Here is a 25441-nt window from a genome sequence, read left to right as displayed (position 1 = left end):
TTTACCAGTTGTCATTGTTCAATTAGGAAATATTTCTAAACCAGTTTCTGAATCTGTACTAACCCTAACCCTAACGGAGGCAATAATCCCAACACCACAGGTTTGGTAAAGGTTAAGTGAGATAATGCATGCAAAGAAAGGACAGCAATGGGCAAGCCAAATTTTCAATGAGTCTTTTTTTCCAAATAAAGTTGGTATGTTTAAGGATACACAAATTATAACTCTTTGGTGCATATAGTAAAATAGCAATGCAAAGCACAATGTTTCATTATTCATCTGGCTGGAAATCTGGGAGACAAAATGTACAACACATATTATGGCTACCAGGTTATTTTATGGAGAACAAGGGAGGATGCGATTGAAAGGCTTTTGGGCTATTTATACATGCTTCTTTTCTAAAATAACAAAGATCTAGAACAAAATCATAAAATGCTTTTTGAGAATTATGACTCAATTTAATCTAGACACTCTAGGCATATCAATAAATATTCTGACAAATATTTTTATAATCTGGGTATAAACATCCAAATATAATTTTAATTTGTTTTATACTATTTTTAACTTATGAATCCTACCTCCCTTCATCAGATATGGAACAGTGGGCCTATTAGGAATATATAGGGTTCTAACCAATCTACAAAAGAGTGGTTTTTCTCATCTACTTAATTTATATTTTGAAGGATTTTCAGAATTTTATTTCAATTTCCTTTAATCATAAAAATGTTCTTTTATGTCAAACTAGGTGAGTCTGTTCTAACCACTCTAAAAATAATTGTTTATTCGCCCCACTAAGAATGACAAATGACTTCAATTCTGCCTATACAAAACTGTGTTTTACAACAATCTAGATTGTTGTAAATATGCAAATATGAAAATACATATGCAAACAAACTATTTAGACTAAACTTAGAAGATCCAATTTAAACAATACTCTTGTTATGATAATTCGGTACATGTCGCTGATTCCTAACCTGTTCCTGAAGACTGACTATACCATGTACAATATTCTTAAGCACATTTTATATAAAACTAAAGATGACAGGGGTGATATAATTCAGGGGCAAAAGGCTTGCCTAGTATGTGCAAGACCCTGAGTTTCATCCCCAGCACTGCAAACAAAACAAACAACATAATGTTAAACACACAAAAGAAAACAAAGGATGAAGATGGTTAAATATATTTGGAGAATATGGACTTAAGTGTGATCTCTTTCTATCTGATGCCGATGGACATACAATGGTGAGCTGCTGATATAAACCTTAAGTCACAATCAGGTAGAAGAAATGAATCAAATGAATTTTTCTATCGAATTTAGTCACAGCTGTAAACATGTTTCGGTTTTCACAGCTGTCTGCTGGTTGGAAAAGCAAGATGGTAACCCAGCATCACAATTATCAAGAAGCTATTTCATATTTATATATATATGATTTTGTGAGACAAGGTCTTGCTATATATATGGTTCATCTTGGCCCTGAACTCATGGCAATCCTCCTGCCTTAGCCTGAGGGCTGGTATTACAGGTGTATGCCACCACACCCAGGTACAACATATTTTTTACTATGAATCTCTATTAAGTAATTGTCAACACTTCTAAAAGGCCAAAATAGGAGATTCTATTATCTGGTTTGACAAAATAACTCAATAGCGAACAACCTTAGAAATCTAGTCTTATGTTCAGCCAAGCACAGAAGAAAAAAAGTTTCTTTCATACTATCAAATATATTAGGTATCTCTCTATCTGCTCCTCCTTTAGACTAATGACTGCATTTTTACCCTTTCTAAGTGTTAACTCTCCTCACAAAATCAGTTTAAGATTATGGAGGGACTGAGCAATGTTGAAAGGTAGAAGGCAGATGTCGTTCTAGTTTTGTAGGCCACGTTAGAATTCCAATTATTGTAGAAGATTAAACATAGTGCTTTTTATACCAAATGGCACACTGTTTTTCTTCTCAGATAAAGTAGTCTAAGTGACTTAAGTAGATGTTTGCTACTGAGGCAAATTTCCTGAAGAAAACAGCTCTTCAGAAATTTTCTACTGTTTTGTTTTTAAAGAGTTGTCTTTGTTTTTATTTCTGTCACCTGAAAGTCACTCATGTTATGTTGCTGCATTATCTGCAAACTCTTTTGGCAAGGATCATGGGATAAAATTTTGCTTTAGGATTTCTTCCACTTGGAACTTTCCCTAAACAAACTGACAAGTAACTCAAATACTCAGGTAAGATAATTAGAAAAGACTCCTTACAGTGTGTGGTGTACAGATTCCTGTTGCCCTCCTCCCCTCCATATCCCATACCACTTGGCTCATCTTTCATGCCCCCCACCCACCAAGAAATAATTTCTGTTCTTTGGGGGAAGAGAAAAGCTTTAAGTTTGGAGGAGTCAGGGAAGACCTGCCTGGAGTTGGAGACTTCATCACATCAAATAATCTACATGCAGCATCCTCATGTACGTGATGCCAGTGGAGGAGGGCAATGGCAGACACTGAGGAAGGCAGCCTGAATCCAGATCTGAGGATAAGAGAAAAGGATGTTCCAGGGAACAGAACTCTACCTCAAGGAAAGACCAAATGAAAGGGTGTCCTATACTTCTAGAAACACTGAACTAACATTGTAGGTTTGTGTGGTCTATTTTTGAGACACACCTTTGGAAAATATGTAAGGCTTCTGGGTATTAAGAGTGCACTCCATAAACAACCAACCACCAAACACTACTGCCACTTGATCCAAAAACTAACTGGAACGAGGAGAGAGAAGTAGAGAGAGAGAAGAGATGGTCCTTTATAGTAGGTAGGTTCCATATTCTCTAGAGAATATATAGTCCATCCTGTTGTCATTTAATCAAGGAAGAGGAATTATGCCAATTACAATAGGCATCTAAACCCCTTCAGGAGATAATAGTGACTGAATTAATTCAAAGCACAATGGACATGTAAACCAGTATCACAAGAGCGCACACAAAACATATCTTTCCCTAGCCAGTCATCAACTGCTGTGTGCTCTTAGTAACCTCAAGGGCTCTCAGAAGAGGTAACAGTGAATACCCACAGTGAAAATTTGAGCATCGAAAATGCAGTGTATGTTCAACCTGCCTCCTGTCCCACTGGCTCCTGATGCACCAGTATTCATGTTGAACAATGAACTCATCATAAACTCACATGGGTAGAGTGGCTATCTAGAAAATATGTTAAATGTTATGATTATAGGTATCCTATGTTAAAGAAAACCAAAACCACATAAACACAGACATACCTTTTTACAGGAGCTGAATGTGCCATCAGACAGAAGGGGCCTTCGACGCCTCTCAGGCATAAAGGGTGAGCCAAAGCGAATGTAGTGTTTGGGGGTGGTGCAAATTAACGGGGAATGAATAAGACCCGGTAACATGTTCAGGGTTGTTGCCAGTACAGTTGGGTCTGTGGTGATACGTAAAGGGCACTCAACAGGGCACTCTTGCTTCTCAGCTTTGTCATTCAACCATTCTGTAACTAGATACTAAGGTTGGAAAAAAAAAATCATTAGTCAATGCTGCCTATATAAAAGCCAGAGGCAACAGTGCAGTTCACAAAGACAAACCTCATCTAGAAACTAGGACAGATGCAGCAGCTGCAGTGAAGATGAACTGGTTGTTTAGAATGCAAGGATATCTTCATGTGTTCTCTCCATGCCCTTTCTTACTAAGAGAGGAATAATTTTAGCTAGCAATGACTTTAAGTTCTGCCTAAGAATAAGGGCACAAAAGGTAACAGAATGGCTTTAGCCTTCCATGTAAAGACATTTTTATATAGAACTAATCCAGTAACACTAAGATTAATTTTTTCTTGGAAGATTACAGGTCACTTACCTTTTTGGTTTTTGGGTACTTCGATGCAGCACGATTGACATGGGATCCAGGAACTGATACCACAGTTGGGTCAGATCCTGCTAACTGTCTGTTTTCTCCTGAACTGTCTATACTTCCAGCTTCAGTAGGAGTTGCTGAGTTGTTATTTCCTCCCTCTTCCAAGGCAGCTTGTGACAACTCTGCCTGCTGCGCGTTGGCCTGCTTCTGACGCTTTAGTCTTTGGGCTGAACTGGTCCGGTACCGAGAAATTCGACTCTTCGGTCGGGGCCTAGAAGGCTTTGCTGGAGGTGCTTTGGGGACTGGTTTTTCTGCAGTAACATCCTGTAACAATATTAGGGTCAAATGCTGACCAGAAATTTCATACCAGAAACATTCCCTCTAGTTTCCTATTCATCTTTTTAAAAAAACCTATTCATTTTTAAGCATTCTCAAAATGCATACTGGTGAAAAAAAAAATGACTTAGAAACACTGAAATAAATGTAATCCTTAAAAACAAACATATATACATTTAAATACCAGCTATAGGTTGAGCTAGTTGTTTAGGTATCTGGGTTACTTCTAATAAGCATCTATAAAAAACAAATAAAAAAATGAACAGAAGGCAGTGACCTAATTGTAGGGTTTTTAGTAGGGAAGAGAAATCTCTAGTGTGTTTCTTTCTCAGATACTGAGGTTTTAGCATTACATTCATGGCTATGGTAGGAAAGTGTAAGACAGGTTTATCCTGACAGATACATAAAAGAACTACAGAGAAGATTCTTGAGAGAAACCAAATGTGTGTGTGTGTGCATGTGTGGTAGGGACTGAACTTGGGCCTTTGCACATGTTAAATTCTCCACTGTTGAGCTTTAACCCTGGCCCGAAATGAAGGTTTTCTCATTTTTGGAGATGGGTCTTGCTACATTGCTAGGGGTTGGCACCAAAATCTTAAACCTCCTGCTTCAGCCTCCCATATGGCTAGGATTATAGTTGTGGGCTTGCAAAAGATGTTCTGTTTAGTTTGTGGCATTGGGGAGTGAACCTATGGCCTTGTGCATGGTAAGTACTCTATCACTGAGCTACATCTCCTAGCCTTTCCAAATATTTTTATGAACTTGCTACCAACAGTTCATCTGGCAGAAATAGTACCAAGTTCCATTCTTGAAGGTATTTAGTTGTTTAAATTCCGACTTGTCTCCTTGAATCCCAGGAATAAGCTAATGAAAATGTTGAATTGCTTTATTTTTTGTGATATGGGGCAAGGCTAAAAATACAATTTAACTATTCCAACAGACAGGGAAAAGTCTTCCCTTCTCTTACCCCTGCTTGGGAAGACCTCCGAGTGTTCACACCAATGTTCTGTGGGGTACTCGGGATGGAAATGTTTGAAGCAGTGTTGTTAACTTCAGACTCCAGGGATTCAGTTTTTGGGTCTTCTCCAACAGGAGTTTCTGAGGTGGCAGTAGTAACTTCTATGTCAGGGCTGCTTTGTTCTAAGGGCGGATCCCGCCGTTTCTTTCTTTTCTCCAAGTTTTCAAAAGCATGAATGATGGCCTCAACCTTCTTGTCCTCCCGGGTCTAGAAAGAAACAAAATTAGCCTAGAGAGAAGTTTCAACAGGGGACAGCTATTTTAGACATATTATGAATAGAAATTTATAGAGACTCATTTAACTATTAGTAAGATGATACACACATTTTTGAGAACATAAGACCAAAACTAAAAATATTTCACTTACAATGTTGGGAACAATTGTAAAAGAAAGCAATAATTAAGTCTATACTTTCCCCCCCGAAAGTCAGCTATTTTGAAATTTTTAATATAAAAGAAAAATAGCCCTCACAACTATTTTTCTACATGTAATTTGGAGTTTAAAAATAATCAAATGAATTGTCCTTGAACTTTTCATGAACAAAAATAAATACCATTAGTCTTAGCATATAAGTAAACTAATTTAATACACATGACTGAAAAAAGTCTAACACACACACAAAAACAACATAAACCAAGGAAATTCCTAAATCAGAGCAAAATAGCCCATTCACTTTGGTACTGAACACCCAGTTTTTTGAAAATCAGATTGCTAAATAAACTTCTTGAAGCCACCACTAAGTAAAAGTCTACACCAAACAATGTGCAGAAAAAAAGTACAAATTATAATGAACTTTACCTGATAGAAAAGCCCAAACTATAATCTCTAGGGGAAATAAATGAGATGGTAGGAGAAGTAAAAGTGTCTCTTATCAGAGGAAGCAAAAAGGTTATCAACTAGTACCCACCCTCCTGCTATGAGCTGGGCTCTCCAGGTCCTCTGTAACCTCTTCTTTCTCTTCTGGTTTTTCTTCTGGATTGTCTAATTCCTGTAAGATAGAAGCAATATAAAGTTATACTCAAACTCTGGGGGCAAAAAAATCAACTGTTTTATTCTGGTAGGCTGAAATGCTTTACAATTTGTAGTGTTTTACAGTGTTACTCATGTGAGGCCACATGGCAAACACAGACCCTAACGCTTACTCACTAGATTGAAATTTGGAAAATAACTGAAAGGATTTTCTGTTCTTCTGTGGTGAGGAGGATCAAACTGGGGCCTACACAAGCAATTCTACCACAGCACTATTGAAAGAATGCTCTTAATTTTGTAAAATAAAATGAACAAACGCATGCCTACGTCGACACAGGGCATTAAGCATTACTATAGGGTCCCCAAATAAATGGCAACGTAGAAACTGCTGGAGAAGTGGTGGTGAACCTATGGCAAGTGTGCCACACTAGGCTGTTCACACCACTGAAAGCGCTGAAGGGCTCGCCATCACTGTGCTGGGGAGCAATACCATGTCACCATCACGGCACCAGTGAAGATTACCTCATGATCACTGGTTACATTTACTTTTTCTGGAACTTCCTGTGGTTGCTGGTCATTATTCTCTTCTGTAGCCTCGTTCTGCTGCTCCATCTCTAACTCTTTCCGCCGTGCTTTTCTACGTCTAGTCTCTGCCCCAATGGTGGGTAGGCTTGGAGGAGGTGGGAGTGGAAGTTCTGCAGCATTGGGATTTCTTTTTTGAATAGGGCAATTCCGGTTTCCCTTGTGACATGCACAGTCCACTTTATAATTACTGCTCCAAAGAAACAATCAAAAGAGCTTGTCTCAGTATTCTTGAAAATCAAGTATATCATCCATCTTACTGAAATATCAGCATAGAAATTTCATGTTATCTCTGAATACATTAACAAAGCGTCCTTACAAATGCTTTAAATGTTGTGTTTCTTTGTATACCCTCAATTCTAGGTTTACACATAATCAGTGAAAAGGAAAATTCAATTTCCCCATTTGCTTTTATGTTATTTAGTAGGCAGTGAATCCATGGTAGTGTCTGACATGACCATAGTTACTTGGGCTCACTGGCATACTGTCCTCACTTTCCATTCCCTACCTATTAATACTATTACTTAATGAAATTGAACACATACTCATCTATGGCTCACTATTTCTGTTTTCCTGTATTGTCATGTACAGCTACATTACATGTTCTCAGTGGGTGAGGTTGTTAAGTAGCCTCCTCCCTGAGCAGCAGCAGCATCATTGTCATCATCATCATCATCATCATCATCTTTTGGTACTGGGGACAGAACTCAGGACCCTGTGATTGTGAGGAGGCTGTGGCGCCACTGAGCTAAATCCCTGGCCCTCCCTGAGCATTATTAAGATGTGAGTGACAGCTACTTGGGTTGTGGAGGCATGAGGATCTCAAGTTCAAGGATAGCCTGGACAATATTAGCAAGATACTCTCTCAAAAACAAACAAAAAAGGGCTGGGGATTTAGCTCAGTGGTTCTGCTGCCTGCCTTGCAAGTGCAAGGACCCGAGTTCGATCCCCAGTACTAAAAAAAACAAAACAAAAACAAAAAAACAAACAAAAAAACCACCAAACTACAATAACAAAAGTTGTAATGACAAATAAAATTGTATATATTGATGGTGGGGTGAATTTTTACAGTTCTTATTATGTGTGGCCAGAGCAAAGTGTTCGTTCCAATAAAGGTTAGTGCAGCACCCAGGAGTGTCTCACACATAAAGACAAACGCGTATGCCCATAATCCCAGTTCTCTGGAAGTCTGAGGCAAGAGGATCACAAACTCAAGACCAGCATGGACAACGCAGTGACTTGGTAAGAGCTTATCTCAATATAAAATAATAAAAAAGGGCTGACAATGGCTCTGGTTCAACTCCCAGTATATAGATAGCATCAGTACCATCAGCACCACCACCATCATCACCGCCACTACCACCAAAAAAGCAAAAACAAACAACCCAAGCAAAAACCACAAAAAATAAAAGGTCAATGAACCACCATCTTTGTTAAGATTCGGGAACAATACCATACAATGATATAATGTACCTAAATCCCTGAAAAACAAGAAACACTTCAGGTGATTTTTCGTCATAATTTCTAGGCAGAAAACATGTTATTCATGAAAAGATTAAGCAAGGAAAAAAAATGGCAAGGAAAAAAAGCAGATTTTCAAATAGAACTGAACAGCTTAATATTTAAGACAAGCCCATTCATGTCAGGAGAGGCTTTTGAGGTCTTACCAGTTACTGTACTCATAATCAAATGCAATGGTGACTTCAGCATCCTTGGTGATCGCAGATACAGCATAGATACACAGGTGAATCATCCCATCTGCAATCATGTGTCGCACCTGTGTGAACAAAGCTTCGTCTTAAAGACTATAAATTTTCCATAAAAGGGGGGAAAAAAACCCCTTTTACCCAAATCATCTTTCCCCATGTAGAGTTACAACATCACGGTGTTTAGCTCAATCATTATATATGAAATTACTATACACCAAGGGCCTCAATATTTATGATACTTCTTGAAAAAGGGAAATCTTGAGATGCACTATTGTTCATCTTAAAGTGTTTCTAGCTCCACCAGGGAATCAAAAATTCCTTTAAAGCTCTGTGGATTTTCTTGTACCACGTAATGAATTCTAGAACTGTCTAGAATCTCTTACAATACTGTTTCCAAAAAGCTATAAAAGTGAAACCAAACAGCTCAGCTGAATCCAGTGACATTTTCTATCACGTGACCATTTCTTCAATATAATTTCATTGACTTTTTATCCAATTTAAGATCCTTCTTTTAGCAAATATGTTAACATACTCTCGCCCATGCTGCATTTGCTAAAGAAAATCCACTCCTATTGGTTATAAAAAATGCAACATTACATTTTTTCCCATCTCTTCCAATGAAAAAGCACAACCTTTATTTATCTGGCTGAAGTTTTCGGATTGCTTCTTCACTAACCTTGTCCTTTGGTGATTCCATTCAACTGCAGTTTCTGCACATGTCTTACCTCTGCATTTGGTGTACATGATCTTCTGATGAACCGGGCATCATTACCAAAAGTACGGGCGTCCACACACATCTCTACACCATTGAATTTTGAGTAGAAGAGCACAAAGGGATATGGTCTAGGGACATAATTAAAATTCCTTTAATTCTCAACTCAAAAAGGCCACCCTATGATTCCAAATATAAAGCATATGCTGACAAAAGTAGCAAGAGTCCTTTGCAATGGCTAAACTTGGAAAATAGAACATGCTCGTCTGTTTTTCATTAACGAACAAGCACAAAAGCAAGGAATGCTGAACTTGAAAAGGAGTCATTACAACTTTATACATTAAGCAATTTACAGATTTGCACATCTCTGCAAACAGCAGGCAGGCATGACATGAGCTCATTTAAGTTATCTTTTCCCCAAGATTAGTATAGCCTATTAACCAGGGTGAGTTTTACAGCAACACTGGTCAGCTAGAATGACGCTAACCCTTACTGCTCAAGAAATGATGTTCTTACTTTTTGAAGAAATGTCCATTGACCTCAAATTGCTGTCGCAACATGACTTTCCCACGATACTCTATGATAAGAGTGTCCAAAGCCAGATCTCTTGCAGCCCTCAAGATTTTCCGGTGCTTTTGAACTCGAGTGACTCTTCCTAGCTGTAACTGAATAAAACCAGGGTATTGACATCAAATAACAGCAAGAACAGCTTAGTAAACATTTAGAATATTTCACAACTGACGAAAAGGTACCAACATTTTCAGGTTTTATCTAGGCATGTTATGTAGCTCAATGAGCAGAAATATTTTAATTTGACATAAAACCAATTTTTCTGGGAAACATGCCATCTAGTGAACCTGCCACCCACAAAAGAAAAGGCAAGATCAAAGAACGTATGATTAAGATTTTAGTGCCTCTGTGTCTGAGTATAAAAATGAAATCAGCATTCTATAAATCTTTCATAATTTTTCCCTAGGCTAATTTTCCAACCTAATTCATTTATTTTTGATTAATATAGTTTTAAAAATGTATCCAGATAATTTACAGTTAATACGAACTGCTTTTAGTTTAAGATGATGAACAGTTGGCCAATTTGTTATTCTAAGGCCTCCCACATTTGGAGGAAATAATAATTTTAATTCATTTCCTCTTTCTGGATTCTAAAAATCTCAACTCCCTTGAGAATCTAACACATTTGGTCCTTACCTGCATTTGTGAACCAATAACTGTATTATTGCAGGCCAATTCAGTCTTATTAATAGTGTCTAAAATAGCAGGCTTTCCCACAAATTCTTTGTTAGAATGTAGATGTTGTTCAAGGGCGTTTTGTACATCTGCACTGTACTGATTAGTGAAAGCTTCTTCATACTGATCAGTCCATAGTCTTATCCGATTTTCCCAGCCCTCAGTTGTATTCTCATCTAAATTCTGTGCTTCAGAGGGAGAATTCTGTAGAGAACAAAAGTCAGGTAGGTCAGTCAAAAGTCTGTGGATGAAAATGCACAGGGACACAGGGGCTAGGGAGGAGGCCGAATTTCCAAAGAAAAATTGTTTTTACTGTGGCATAAAAGAATAATGGACTGGGAGTCAAGAGATCTGGCTTTTTCACAGTTTTATTACTATTGAACTGTGAGGCCTTAGATAAGCTATTTAAAGCAAGGATGCTGAGTCTCCTCATGTATAAAGTAAGAAAATAATCTAGGCCATAGTTCTATACTATCACCAATTTTATGACCATTTTTAAGTCACAAAAATAGAACTTGTTCTTATTAGAATGAAATCGGTTCAGGAAATTTTTATAAAGAGGAATGCTACAGATACCTTAGTCATCATATTGCTTAAATGTTCAGTATTTATTAAACTCATCTGTTAGTGTGCTAGGACAAACTGGTTTGGTTTACCACTCTCTAGCAGAGCAATTTTGTTTCTGTGTTACTTATTTCATTAATATCTCCTCATTCTAAATATACATGTGATCTCAATCAACCAACCAAATAACCAATCACAATATTATCACCCACAGAAAAAGTTCCCATTTTGGAGCATTTTTTAAAAAAGAACTTTAGACAATTTATATAGTTATATTCCAAATAATCTGAAGAGATTTGGTGCAAAGAGGGGAGTAGGTAGAGGTACCAGAAAATATGAGAGCTAGGTACTTTACTACAAGCATTGCCCCCTATGGTGACAATACTGAGAGATTATTATGTCTTAGCAACAGCATCCTGAACAGTTTCATATCACTCTATAGCTTGAGTTATAGAGACAATGCTTAAGTCTGACACAGTCTCTTCTGTGGCACTTAAAGCTTAAGGTGCCACTAGAAAATAAACACCAGAAGTGATGATTAAAAGATAAGATTTTGTAGTAACCAATGCTACCTGAAAATCCATGTCCAAGCTAAACTTCCAAAAGCAGGTATACCAAAATTAAATACACTTTCAAAGAACGGCACAGGAAACACTGATGCCTATGGTGTTAAGTGCTTCCTTTCACCACTCTGCATCACTGTTGTTAATTGCTACTAATTGCTGTTCCCAAGGAACAGGAAAACATAAAACCAAACCAAACCAAAAAACCCCAAAGTTAATACTATACTTTTCAGTCTTTTCACTAGAATCTGCAAGACTGAATGATTAAAGGGGGACTAAGAAACACTCAAAACCAACACTACAAGAACAGAGTTCTAGCTATTAGACATCATGAACCGCAGTTGAGCAAGAGGATAGTGCAGAGCCTGAGACAAGTGTGCTTATTAGACTGAGATTAAGAGTGTACAAATAGTATTCCCAGATTCAGTGTCTAGTGTCAACCATGAAACTTACAGGAGTTGCTAACTTTTGTATTTTAGAAGTCTATGCCAAGTATTAGGCATTTTTAAAAACTAATCTCCCTTTCTCTCTTTTTTTTTTGGGGGGGAGGGCGGAATTGAACTTAGGACCTTATGCTCGCCAGGCAGGTGCTGTGCCACTGAGCTACACCAGCAGCCCTCTTTTGGCTTATTTGTGAAACAGGGTCTCATTACGTAGGTCAGGCTGGACTTTAAGTCACTCTGTAGCCTAGGCTGGTCTTGAACTCAGTGATACTCCTGCATCAGCCTCCCTGACTGCTAGAATTACAGGAGTGCATCACCATGCCCAGCTTACTTTTTACCGATCTGTGTTTACTCTGCAGTCCCGTCATCCTTCAGGGAAGTGCAGACTCCACCTCACTGGGTTCAGAGCAGTGGTTCTCAACTGGGACCAATTTGCTCTCAGAAGACATTGGGTAATACTGAAGACATTCTGATTATCACAACTGTGTGCATGCTGCACTACTGGGTAAATGCTAGGGATGCAGATAAATATCTTGAAATACAAAGGACAATCCTCACTTACAACACAGAATTAATTAGTTGGTCCAAAATGTCTACTGTTTAAAGAAACAGTTTAGAATTAAGTCCCGAGTAGGAAAACTCTTGATTTTCAGATGAAAAATTCAAATGATGCAATCTTCCCAGTCTTATAGCTGCCATCTGGATCTCTGGCGGAGTTTTAAAAGTATGAGATATCAAACAACTAATATGGAGTGGGGTGTGTGCATGCTAAATTTTAACATGTCTGTGGGCAGACAACTTCTTGAAGCTGTACAAACTTTGGGGTTCATGTGCAGTTCTCTGGGAAAGCCAGCTGATAGCTTACAAAAGGTTCTGAATCTGTGAGGGTAAGTTACAGTAATTGATAAAACTGAAAAGGCTTTGCAGCTGGGATCAATCAGGGTTATGTTTGCTCCTACAAGTCTATTTAGGAGCCCTTCTTAGCAAACTGTGGTGGGGTGGGAGTTAAAGCAAACTTGGTTACTCGCAGGAGATGGGTTGATAGCAAAGAAACTACAAATAAGTCATGTTCCAGAATACAGCCCAGACCTTTGATGTTCTGTGTGGCACTATGTTCTGTCCCATCTATACAATGTGACTCTTTTAATCTTCAATCAAAACATCAATTGTAATCTTTGATAACATGAGTTATATCGGTGCGTCACATTAAATATAAAGTAATTCCAATAAAACTTTCCTTCTCTGAAGACTTCATGCCATATAACTGTCAATAGGAGAGAATATTCTTTTACATCATGTATACATTTAGGGATATGAACACTCACAGAACTTAATTCTAAGTCGTTTGAAGCCACAAGTAATGATTTGGAAAGTATGCTGTCTTCTTTCCTATATACACACAGGTAAAAGAAGATACCACACAGTATATATAGTAAAATCTCCTTTAGCAAACTTTTCATTGAGTACCTAACAGTCCTTTTAAAATATTACACATAATTTCTCTATTCTCCAATCTATTTACAAAAGCATGCCTTATAAACTCTTATTTGATAACTGAAGAAACACACACATAAGTTTTCTCTATAAAATAGGAATACCAAGAAAAAATTTGAAAGAAAACCATTCCCAACGGCATTAATTCCTGTCATTGACACACCTTTCTTGCTACTGAGTTAACCATTACAACTGCTGATTAAAGCCCGTGGTGCTATGCTGGGTACACAAGAGATCCTGCATCATTACCAGAAAGGCCCCACTCTTGATGTGGAGCCCAACAGTGACAAAACATCAGCAGCATTTGTTGTGCTTGACAAAATCTCACATATCCCCCCAGAAAAGCAGCTAAAGAAAAACCAATAAACAAAGGCTGATTACAGAAAGGAAAAATGTTTCAGAAAATGGCTAAGAAAACTCTACATTGGAAAAAAAGCTCTATGAAAACTGAATGGCAACAATTACAAACTAATAAAAAGCAGATTCCAAGATTCCCAGACCATCAATGTCAGGAAAGAAGCTGACCAAAATGCAAGATCACAGTGAAGTAAAACACAGCAGCAGGGAAGAGTACCCCTTACCTTCATCCGCAAGGACTTCCGGGATCCCTCTCGAAATGCCTATCCCAAAGAGGAAAACAAGTAGAACAAAACAAAACTTGGTACCAAGAATGACAGTTATACCTATCTGAGACTAAAACTAAGGAATGAACTAGAGTTCTATTCTGTCCCCTTCTCTCTGCATAACAAATACAATGGAATTCCCCAACCTATTATCAAGAACAGGGGTAGCTCAAGGCCAGAGAGCTCTGATCCATTCTAATATTTTCCATCACGGAATTAAGTAACGGGGACCAGCATGCACCACTGAAGTCCTATATGCATCCTGGCACTGAGAGAAAAAGTAAATAAAAAACCTTATGTTGCAGATTTATCAGTTTTGAAATTAAGAAGGAAACAAAGACCAATCCCCTTAACAAGGGGTGGGCAAGTCACCTAGGAGCAACAAAGTTGCTGTGATGGGGAAGAAAGATCACAAAACAGAAGAGGTTTCTCCTGGAGACATTTTAGTTGAGAATATAGGAAAGTGACTATGACACTGAGGAAGTTTAGACCATTCAAGAGATGTTTCTGGATTTTCTTTTTTTGCGGGGGAGGGCAAGGAAAAACAACCCAAGGACATGAGGTGGGTGTATGCCAAGACAAGAGTTTTGGATTGCTTTTAGTCTCCAGGCGGGGAGACACTGTGAGGAGAGTGGAAGCCTAGACTCAGGCTGCAACACATGCCAGGCAGGGCTGGAATTTCATACCTGGGATGGGGGTTGGAGTAGAAGAAACTCTGAGCCAGTAGTGATGGTATGGTGTGGCAGAAGAGAGGTTGGTCTACATGTGCGTAACACAGATTAGCTGATTTTTCAAGTATAGCAAAAAATGGTCCTTTAAACATCTGGTTCAAATTTCTTGAAAAATTCTGAGTCACTCTTGCTCCAAAATTTGAGCTATTTCAGACACATTTCGTGTAAGACCTTTTAACCCTCCATACCTTGATCTTCTTCGTCTTTGGTGCTGCACGACCCTTTTCTGGACTCTTTTTTCGCTTTTTGGGTTTGGTTCTTCTAACAGTTAAGGTGATGCTTGTAGGTGTGTGCTGTGTTGCTGTATACAACACAGTGGAAGGAGAAAGCTCCTCATCCCAGCTTTCTGTTGCACTGCTATCCCCACCTGAAAAAAGGTGATTTCATGCTTCATGCATCATCAGCTTCAAAAGTTTACCAAGAGTTTTACCCTTTAGATGTGCCCCATTATCCACTACTAACTCTATCATCATTAAAGCAATGTAGATATCCCACTTTCTCTATGAAAACAAGTAAGATCTTTTTCTACGCCACCAGCATTAAATATACAAACTGCTCTACACTATATCAATTTCTCCTCTTGTATCCAGCCCTGTAGCTTCAATGTGCCTCTATCTGTAATAATGTAAGAACAAATACTTTAAAGAAGGATGCCTGGAATACTTCCCAGGAATACTCTGATTGCTACAGAACTGAAATGCTATTTCCATATACATCTAATTTTTAATGATAGACCTATATAGTTATATTGAGAGGATGCCTAACTCTTTCTATGAAAATAAGAGCTGAGACCATGGATTCCTTTGAGAACATCTGAGTAACAAAATATTTACATGTCATTCATCTTCTGCTCACCTGATATGTTGTCCTGCTTCCGCCGATGAAGTCTAATAACCTTCCCCCTGCTCATTCCCCTAAAGAGGGAAGATAAACTTAAAGTAGTTCTTCCAACAGCATGCAGCACATCATAGCACACATGGGAGAAGTGTCTCTGCATATTCTACCCCCTCCCTCCCACCTACCAAATGTTTCCAGGACATTAAATTTCATATCAATTCAATAGCTTTAAGATCAATCTCTCATTCCTTGTTGTCAGCAATTCTCACCTAGTGCAGAGAATTCGAGCCAAGGAGCACTAAGGAATCATCTACATTAACAAACACAAGAAAGAATACTTTGAGCTTTTCCCTACTAATACGAAACCCTACTCCCAGCAACCCAAGCTTGCATTTCATGGAACAGGATCTTACCTGCACTTGTCACAGTTGAGAAGGAAGCCATCCTGAGAAAGACCACAAGGACACCAGGTAGGAACAGTCTCTGCTTCAGAGTTCGGGCTATCTCCACAGCGTTCCTCTACGGGTGACGGCAGGCCATTCAGGTCAGAACGAGGGATGATCGTCTGGACAGGGGGAGAAGCAGGAGGTGTCGGAGGAGGAGGGGCTCCGTAATTATGATCCTGAAAATAAGATTTTTTAAATCAACAGTGTCCAAACACTGGCCCCTCTCTCCCCTAAAGTATGGTACATATGGAAAGAAAGAAGAAAGTAGTACCCTTTGTTTTTTGGCTTCAACCCGGAAAGTGATAAAACAAAATGCCAAGGTCAACTGGGACATAAAAACAAGAACAATGATGCAGGGCTAGACGTCCGCTGGAGGCAGGGAAGTGCAAAAGGGGCAACTTCATCATGCTGCATATAAACATTTCAAGAAAGTCACAATGTATAAGAATGGATTACACTCCAGGAAGATCACTGCTCTGGAGAGAAATGAATGCATACTCACAGCATAAGGCAGTCCTCGACACCCATGTCTCTGAGTGGTCCCATAATTATGAGTGGAATACACGCTCTTCTCATTAACTGCTGGACTAGCCTCCACAGATTCAGGGCTGCACAAAGGCGAAAAGCAACGCATGATAGCATAACACCTAATCTTCCCTTCAACTAACAGTTCATTTCCCATCCTAACCCCTCCTCTTTCCACAACCACCAGCCACTAGAATAAGAGAAAAAACTCAGTGAAACAATCTGATTAACATAACTAAGCCTATAAATAACAGGAGAAGTGTAACTGAATGTGAATCTGTGTGTGACATGAAGCCAGTACAGGCAGATGTCTCAAGGCAGGCACCTGCGATACAAGGTGTCCCTAATGACAAACACAAACGTACCAGCTGAGCGGGGAGTTTCCCCTAGAGAAGCCACTCTGGGCTGGTTTAGACTCAGAACTATTCTTCTTAATTGGATCTCTTAATACTTCCATGAAACCTCACATGACATTTGCAGTGAGTGAGATGATGAAAGTGCCTTCTGCACTGCCCCAGGGACCAGGCCCTCTTCCATTCACTACCAAGACAGGATACCCTGAAGAAAGTACAGGTAAAAACAATGGCATCTTATATTTATCACACCTCTCATCTTGACCAACCCCCAAACACCTTTCACATATTAAGAGTAATAATTTCTCATCCACCAATGACATGCAAGCGTATCGAGGAAAGAGTTATTTCATAGCTGCATGGTAATAACCACAGGACTTCAAAATAATTCTGAACTCATAGTTATGTTAGTCTGGTGACAGGTAACAGCTATAACAGCTACCCATGTGAACTGCCTATTATTTGCTTTATACGTAGTCATTCATATCATTGTGTAGCCACTAAGCATGGTGAACAGCACCTCGTTTTTACTGAGGGGAGTTGAGATCACATGGCTTCCCCAAGATTACATAACGAGAGCCAGGACTCGAACCATGTCTGACTCTAAGCCTGTACCCTTGCACTCTGTTTTATTTGGAAAACAGGAATATTCTACTTTTAAAGAAAATTATTCAAGATCTTTATTAAGCAGGTTTAGTAATAAGCTTGGTTTAGAATCCTTCTGTATCTTCAGTGAGTGGAAAATAAATGATTCAAGCATGTTTACTATTATAAAAGATTTATAAATGTATTCTAATTTAGAAATTTAATGTAAGCCTTTGTAATAAGAAGGCATAGATAAATTTTTGGAAAGAAGGGTATCAATTTTAATAGCTGCTTGGTTAGGTTCTAGGGAATTTTGAAAAATAATTAAGGAATGTAATTGTATAACTTGACAGAACTGAAAATGAATTACCTATAATTTGTATCAATTAATACAGAGATACACAAATTAGTAACTCCATGGACTAGTGTAACTCAAACTTAAGAGATCAGTGGGCTTTTTAGAAAATCAAACAATGCATACTGTTTGCCCAAAGTACCAGACATTTTTCCTGCTACAAGAAACCCAGATTTTCAGCAGGAAAAAAGTATGCAATTCAATTTGGTACATCAGTTGAGAAGTGAGGGATAAAAGAAAATTCTGAGATATATATCCAACTCACCCAGTTTTATGCTCCAAAATTGTGAGAAGGGATCTTATTAATAGCAGCAAAGGTAATTTCTAGGTGAAGAAGAACTTCAGACATGAGAGAGTATTCTCTGTTAGTGAGGTGCATGCATTTTATTACAGGACAGTGTCTGCAAGATGGGAACTGGGAGGGAAGTTATATCAAGAATGCAGGTCAGTATTCTTGAGAAAAAAGATGATCTGAACATGGCTCACTGGGAAGCAATCAGCCTTGAATATTAGGAAACAGGTGGGGTTTCCTAAATGAAACCAAAGGCAGACAAGCATTAATAAAATGAAGATAGAATTTACTTTCTATGATGGGCAGTTAAAAGAAAGTAATGAATTTATAGTTAATTACTAGGTATACGACTAGATAAACAAATATTCCAAAGAGCTGTACATATTTTATATAGATCTGTGCCTTTAAATATATGGAGTGGAACATGACAGCTGTTTATTAGAAATGGATTTCTTTAGAGGGACGGGAAAAAGGAAAGTTGCATGAAATAAGATGGCCACGGAGATGGAGTTATGTTGGTTATATCTTACCCATCTCCAAAGTGGGTAAATATGAACATATGCACCTCATGTGCAAGTCTAGGGAATAAAAATAAAATGTATATTGTGGAGGTTAACAGGCCATCCTACAGCATTTTTAATATACTGCTATGCAATTTAAAGCATCTTTTGATGAGGAAATTGCAATTTTCATATTGTTTACTACTTAAATACATAGGTATTGACAAGTAATTACAGGCTTTCCTAGACTATTCTTAACATACATATTAGTTCTTAGGTAGGTATATTTTGAAACATGGATTAAAATTTTGTAGTATTAGTATCGCATTTCTATTAGCTAATCAATTTAGGCAATGAAACTATAGTCTTTCTTCTATGATCAAATTTCTGTGGCAGCTGGGCATATACACAGAAAACAGGCTCATAACAGATATGCTCCACCAATTATGTTCAAAGTACCATATGCAAACTGCTATTATACTGTTAACTCTTGGAAAATGGCTGGAGTAAAGTGAAGCATTGGAAATTCAGAAAAATTTTCATTTCTTCTGTTATATTTACAAGTTTTTTTGTGAGTACAGAAAAAAATGCACATTGCAAACATCAGATTTCAATTTCATGAGGTGAGGTCTAGGACTTTTATTTGGTTATGTTGTCCTTAACCCCAGGTTTAATCTTAGGGTACCTGTAATAGTGGAATAGGCACAACAAAGCACTGACAAATACTGTTAATAACTTAAGAGAACAGTGTGTGAGTAAATTATTGATAGTCTCTCCCTTTGTAAAACTATTAAATGAGTAATGGTGAAATTAGTTGTGACCATGGTATCAGAAATCTCTGTAGAGCTTAAGGATGAAAATGGTCAGGAAATCCTAGAATATGACACCATGTTCTAATTGGTTGACCAGCGTACTTCTAATTTCTGAAAACACTTCTGAACCCCCCAGCAACATTTTTGGGCAGTTATTGCTCTACTATGAGGAAAATATCATCTGCAATAAAAACTGCTTTGGGTCTTTTTGCATCTACTAACTCTAAACTTTGCACAGATTTCTCTTAAATGTTAATGCTGTCCACCTATAAAGACTGATATTGTAGCACAGCACCTTAATAGCTGACTTTTATAAAAATTTACAAACATTATACAACTTTCTACTAATAGAGGAAGTATTTTAAGTATTACTTTGGGAAAAGAGTTTAAAACTTAAAGTCTCAATGGCATAACTAAATTGCTTTGGCATGCAAAAATAAAAAAAATTAAAACAAAAGAAACAGAAAAACTAAAAACAAACAAAACAAAAAAACACCAAGCACCCTCCCCCACACCCCCCTTCCTTTTTATATGGGGATAAGCTTGAAAATGGCTTTCAGTTCCAGACTACCCCAGAATATTACATACTAAATCTCAGGGTAGCTTTATTTAAGTCTTCCTTGTTAAGAAATTCAGTAAGCAGACAATTTAACAACAGGTGGATTTATGAAGAAACATACATGCTCTTTAATAATATCCTCAGTTTTAAGGAAGAAAACCACTATTAATGAGGGATACCGAACAACCCAGAATTCTGGTACAGTTCTTTGCTTAGCTGAAGGGGAAAGAATCCCCAGGGACTGTGAAAATGGCAAGAGAAACGGGAATTAGAGCAACACCCACCTCACTCAAGAAGTGGCTGTGGGATCAAGAGTCTGAACTGGACCTGAACATATTCAAAACACCAGGATTTCTCCAGCCCAGACCCTAATCCCTGGTACTGCCTGGAATAGACTTGGCTTCTGGGGGTGTGCTGCCCCCTAGGCCCCTTGGGTCTCTTTCGCTGGACTTTCACATCCTGGTGTAGTGCCACTTCGTCTTGAAAGGTAGGGGGCTTCCACTTCCTTTCTGTAAGCAAGGAAGATTGGGTACAAGGGAGGTAAAAGGACAAGAGGGGGAATCTGTGAGCAGGGGAATCTTGGACAACTTAAAAGAGAAGGGATACAAAAGGCTAAAAATTTTTAAACTGAATAATATATAAAGTTGTATAATGAAGGCCTACCTTCATTGTCATTTGGCATTTAAATTCTTCAAGAATTGAGAGTCTATTTTAGGGATTAGGCTTTTCGACAAACTCTGAATTCCTAAAGCTGCTCTTAGCTGAAAAAAAAGTTTGGTACCACTGATTTTGAAGGTCCTCTTTCTAGGCAATGAATATATAAAAAAAAAACAGGTGATACTGCTTTCCATTTTTCTATCCCAAATGTAAGAAGGTCTAAGCAACCTGCCCAAAGAAAGTTTGAGCCCCTTTACTCTTGAACAGTGGGAAGTACATAGGAAGAGGCCTTCAAGGAAAATCAGTTGGAAGGAACACCTCCTTATCTCCCACCATTAGATCAATCATTACTTCTGCAGAAGCAGGCAGTGACACCCACTTTATTTCAGCCTTCCCCACCCATCAAAGCAAAGGAAAATGTAATTACTACTTTGAAACTCTGATTGTATTATTTACCCGAAATCCCTCCTTAAAAGCTTCTTTCCTCCCCCTTCTAATCCCGCCCCCCCCCAGCTTCTATGGGAGAAAGGGAAAGGTCTAATGTCATTTACAGTGGGACAGGCTTTGGGTAAGAAAATACTACAATATCTTCTTAGCTACCCATAAGAAAACTGTCCCCATACAACTGATAATGTGCCTCCTAGCTAGGAAGTAGCACTTACTCTGATCCAGCAGCCATATCTGAGTAAGATGTATCTGGTGTGGTGACTTCCAGAGGGATTGCAATGCTCATGACGTCCAACACGGCAGAGTGGAAATCACGGGGTCCAACTAATGGAGACTGACCACTCTGAGAGTGGGGGTGAGCCACAGATCCTCAGCCAACATGTTACGGACATGAGGAGTCCTGCTGTAGAAAAGGAAAACATCTACTAACCAAGTAACTCTCTAAATGTATCCTAAATGCTGCTAAAGTATTTTTCCACTGTTTACTGTATTCATTATTCTTTTATAAAAATTACAAAATTATGGCTAAAATTACACTTTTTAATTTTTTTCTACCAAATGGAAATAGCCCACCTACTTCACTTAGCACAGGACACCTTCTATACAACTGCCCATTAGAGAAAACACTCTGGCAGCCGGGAGCTTCCAAACACATATGAAGATGCCACATGGCTATTAGATACTTCCTAGTTTAAATACATGAACATTCAGGTATTCATTTAAACTTTCTAGGCCGTAAATAAATGCACTTTGTATTGGACTGGACACTGCTGTTTTTAATGCCTTTTTGTCACAGAACTTTTTCTTCCTTTCTAAATATTTTATTCTAACTGCAATTTGGGGGAAATGCACTTAACTGTACTTCTAAAGTAATACACACTGCTAGCTACAAACAGAAACATAAATCGTGGAAGAGGCTATGCAAGCGTCAGTGCAAAAGGTATTTGGTGTCTGCCTTCAATTTTACCACAAACTTAGAGTTGCTCTAAAAAAATTGCATATCTGTGTGTAACTCTTTGTATAAAAGGTAACAGAAATAAACTACAAAGAGTACACTTACAAGATAAACATTGGAGTTTTGTATAAAAAGCAGCCATAGTTCAGGATTTAGCTCAGTGGTTCTGCCACCTGCCTTGCATGTGGATAATAAGATTAAGTGGGAATCAGGCTAATTGAGAAGAAACTAATGGTACATTAGGCAAAGATTTTTAAGAACATATAAAGACAATACTTCTTTTGAGTTACTAGTTTAGAATGCTACAATATAAACTAAGCAGCTCTCGCTGAAGCCTCAGATTTTGAAAGAGATGGATTTTAACAAATGGATTTAGGACTCTCCAAATGCAGACATGGCAATATGCCTAGCCCTACCTAATTGGAGGTAACATTGCTAGACTGGAAACTGAAATGCAAAGAAAGTCACTTACTATCTACTGCTGTCTTAGAATTCACAGGAGAAAAGTGACTGATTCACTTTATACTTTGGGGTCAATCTTAAAATAAATGTTTCCTTTATCTAGTAGTATACCCAAACAAATTTTGGGAGCATATCCTCCAAGTCTTTGGTAAATTAAAATCTGCAACTGGTGAAACAAAAGACCATTTATCAAACAAGTATAGTTAAATATTAAGAGCTACTGGTTACAACACTTTCTTGAATTTTAGTACCACTAGGCAATTCAGATTAGTAGGAAAGAAAGAAAGAAAGAAAAAAAAAAAAAAAAAAAAAAAAAAAAAAAAAAAAAAAAAAAAAAAAAAAAAAAAAAAAAAAAAAAAAAAAAAAAAAAAAAAAAAAAAAAAAAAAAAAAAAAAAGAAAGAAAGAAAGAAAGCCAGAGCTGCCCTACTAGCGATCAGAACAAAGTGTGACAACGATCACACCTCCCTGACCAGCAAAGGGAATAGGAATCATATGTTATATTTTCAGGGAAAAAAGAAGCCATTCAACAATGTTAAAACCCTATGTTATACCATTAGTATTATATTCTCCTTAAAAAAAATTATAAATCAAAGCTAAGTGTTGACTTTTTTTCCTGACAGTAATTTTTAAGATGTACTAAAAGAAAAAGAAATGTTATTTCAGCTAGTTTCCTGCAGTAATGAGTAAATTAGTTTTATATTAACTAACAAAAATCCCAACTCACTTTATTGTGAACAGCTGATATAACTTTAAGAAACATTAAATAGCTAACTATGAATTTTTATAAATTCTCCCATTCTCCTTTTGTTTAATTTTGCATGACCTTTCTACTCTTGATAAAGGCAATCCTGACAGGCTAGCTTGGCCAGCTGATCCTAAATGGTATGTTCTTAAGGAGAGCTTTTAAATTCAATTTCAAAGTAGAGTTCACTTGTGACTTCTGTGTCTCACTACCAGACTCTCTACGGGCAGTTGTTTTTGTATGTATTATCTATCCACTGTTGTTATTTCCAATGCCTCAAATACAACTAATTTAAAAAACAAATTAAAACAATTTATGTCAGTTACCTTTATAAAGACCGCTGAATTTGAAGCCCCCCAAATTATCTGCCAGTAGCTCTGAAGACCTAGAAAAAGTTGAAGCAAGAATTAGCATCAGAAGAAATTATCTTGATGAAAGTATAGAGTAGACTTCTATAGATATATTAATGGTAATGTTCAATTATAAGGTTATACTATTCTCTTCCCCCTCATTCCATTTGGTCTATTCTACAGAAAAGAACAAAAAAGAGTCATTTCTTATTTGTGGTCAATTCCATAATGGAAACATGCTGAAAAATGAAGTTTTAAAAAATTTTGTACATTCCAGAAAGGAAAAGAAACTAGTTTCTTGAAGATGATGAGTACTCCTTAAACTTTCAGTTTTCTCCTGAAAATCAAATTTAACATTAGCCAGAATGAATGAACAATGGAAATGTTAGTATGTATCAGGGCCAGGTATTTAGCTCAGTGGTTCTACTGCCAGCGTTGCAAGTGAAAGGTCCCGAGTTCAACGCCGGGTACAAAAAACAAACAAACAAACAAATGTATTTCAAGAGACTCCAGTTACTAGGTATTAGAGAGCTATATGAATCTGTAATTAAAAACAAACAAAACTATTCTTTGCAGAAAAATTTAAAACAGCATACTCAGAATAATAAAAACAAGCTGGGGATTTAGCTTAGTGGTGCCACTGCCTGCTTCACAAGCACAAGGTCCTGAGTTTGATCCCTGGTACAACAAAAAAGAATTATAAAAGCAAAAGGTATGAAGGTAAACTAAGGAAGAAGTAGACTTCTGTAAGCAACAAGTGAGAAAAGAAAAAGGACAGAGAAAAAAAATAAAGAAGTACTGTAGGGGGAAAATACACCAGAACCTAAATTTCTTATCAATTAATAAATAACCCCTCAGAATCCACAGAAACACAAGTTCTTGGATTCATAAACAGAAGCATCCTGTCCAGCAGTACTAAGTAGTCTTTTGAGTAGTCACCCTGATATTCAGTTTCTAGCAAAAAGAATGCTAAACAGAACATTCCTGCAATGATTTATAATTACCCTGTCTTTTTCATGTGGTTCAGAAATAGCCAGTAATCTCTGTATTATCGTTCTGACAATGTCTTGTCTATATGACTTGCTGACAGCCCGAGACTCATACTTTCTGCTGGATCACTCTCACAGAAGACAAACAAAAAGTGTTTTAAGGCTGATTCAAACAGAGATCTCTGAAGAAGAAATTGCATCAGACAGGTGAGCCGGAAGCAGCTGGAAGACAAGAATCCAATAAACAGCCAATCCAATGAAAGGAATTCAGAACAAGTCTGCTTCAGTAACCCGGTGAAGAGGACTGGCAGGAAGAGGAGTGCTGCTTCAGAAAGAGAACAGGCCTCATATGCTTTAGACAGTCTTTGTGCTGAGGCTGTGGGCCTTGGCCACTCTCCCAGAAATGATGCAATCTTGATGCACAAGGTCTGCTGCCAAAGAAAACAACTGTTGCTTGCTGCCCATGAAGACAGCAGGCAGCTCAGCCAAGGAGCTATCTCTGATCAACTCTCCCCCATAAACCACCAGAGTGCCAAATCTCTTCCTCAATTTCAGTCTGACAAAACCTAAGTGGAGAAAACATTATATATATGGTGACATTTTCTCAAAATGTCCTTTCTTTTAAATTCTTTTGGCTCCACGGTATCGATCCTTTTACAGGGGTGAGCTGAGACTGCAGTCCATGCTGGCCTTGATCCTCCTGCCTCAGCCTCCTGACTGGGGTGTGCAAAAAAACAGCTTTATCACT

At 37.9% G+C, this 25441-nt stretch overlaps 1 protein-coding gene across 12 annotated transcripts in view; it reads right to left on the bottom strand.

The window, feature by feature from the left end:
• Nucleotides 1–24868, bottom strand: part of Setd5 (SET domain containing 5) — a 48519-nt gene extending 23651 nt beyond the window's left edge. For 2 of the 12 annotated variants that reach the window (XM_010618815.3, XM_010618857.2), the window contains exons 1-17: nucleotides 21410–21489; nucleotides 20375–20599; nucleotides 17000–17192; nucleotides 16612–16717; nucleotides 16077–16285; nucleotides 15682–15740; nucleotides 15015–15193; nucleotides 14054–14092; nucleotides 10370–10612; nucleotides 9680–9828; nucleotides 9177–9294; nucleotides 8410–8519; nucleotides 6683–6932; nucleotides 6099–6179; nucleotides 5141–5398; nucleotides 3841–4161; nucleotides 3249–3491 (exon numbers count right to left, since the gene is read on the bottom strand). In XM_010618815.3, the coding sequence (XP_010617117.1) occupies nucleotides 3249–3491; nucleotides 3841–4161; nucleotides 5141–5398; nucleotides 6099–6179; nucleotides 6683–6932; nucleotides 8410–8519; nucleotides 9177–9294; nucleotides 9680–9828; nucleotides 10370–10612; nucleotides 14054–14092; nucleotides 15015–15193; nucleotides 15682–15740; nucleotides 16077–16285; nucleotides 16612–16717; nucleotides 17000–17091 (2457 nt within the window). In that variant the 5' untranslated portion in view covers nucleotides 17092–17192; nucleotides 20375–20599; nucleotides 21410–21489. Of the gene's footprint in view, nucleotides 1–3248; nucleotides 3492–3840; nucleotides 4162–5140; nucleotides 5399–6098; nucleotides 6180–6682; nucleotides 6933–8409; nucleotides 8520–9176; nucleotides 9295–9679; nucleotides 9829–10369; nucleotides 10613–14053; nucleotides 14093–15014; nucleotides 15194–15681; nucleotides 15741–15932; nucleotides 15974–16076; nucleotides 16286–16611; nucleotides 16718–16999; nucleotides 17193–20374; nucleotides 20600–20753; nucleotides 20852–21409; nucleotides 21598–23680; nucleotides 23740–24708 lie in introns of those variants that run through there. The other 10 variants (XM_010618821.3, XM_010618838.3, XM_010618845.3 and 7 more) reach the window with 10 other exon arrangements.
• Nucleotides 24869–25441: the final 573 nt, after the last annotated feature.

The sequence above is a fragment of the Fukomys damarensis genome, unplaced genomic scaffold, assembly GCF_012274545.1.
Source record: "Fukomys damarensis isolate Sample0158 unplaced genomic scaffold, DMR_v1.0_HiC HiC_scaffold_24, whole genome shotgun sequence".
NCBI lineage: Eukaryota > Metazoa > Chordata > Mammalia > Rodentia > Bathyergidae > Fukomys > Fukomys damarensis.
The sequence above is the reverse complement of the archived record's forward strand: the minus strand, read 5'-3'. Positions and strand labels throughout refer to the sequence as shown.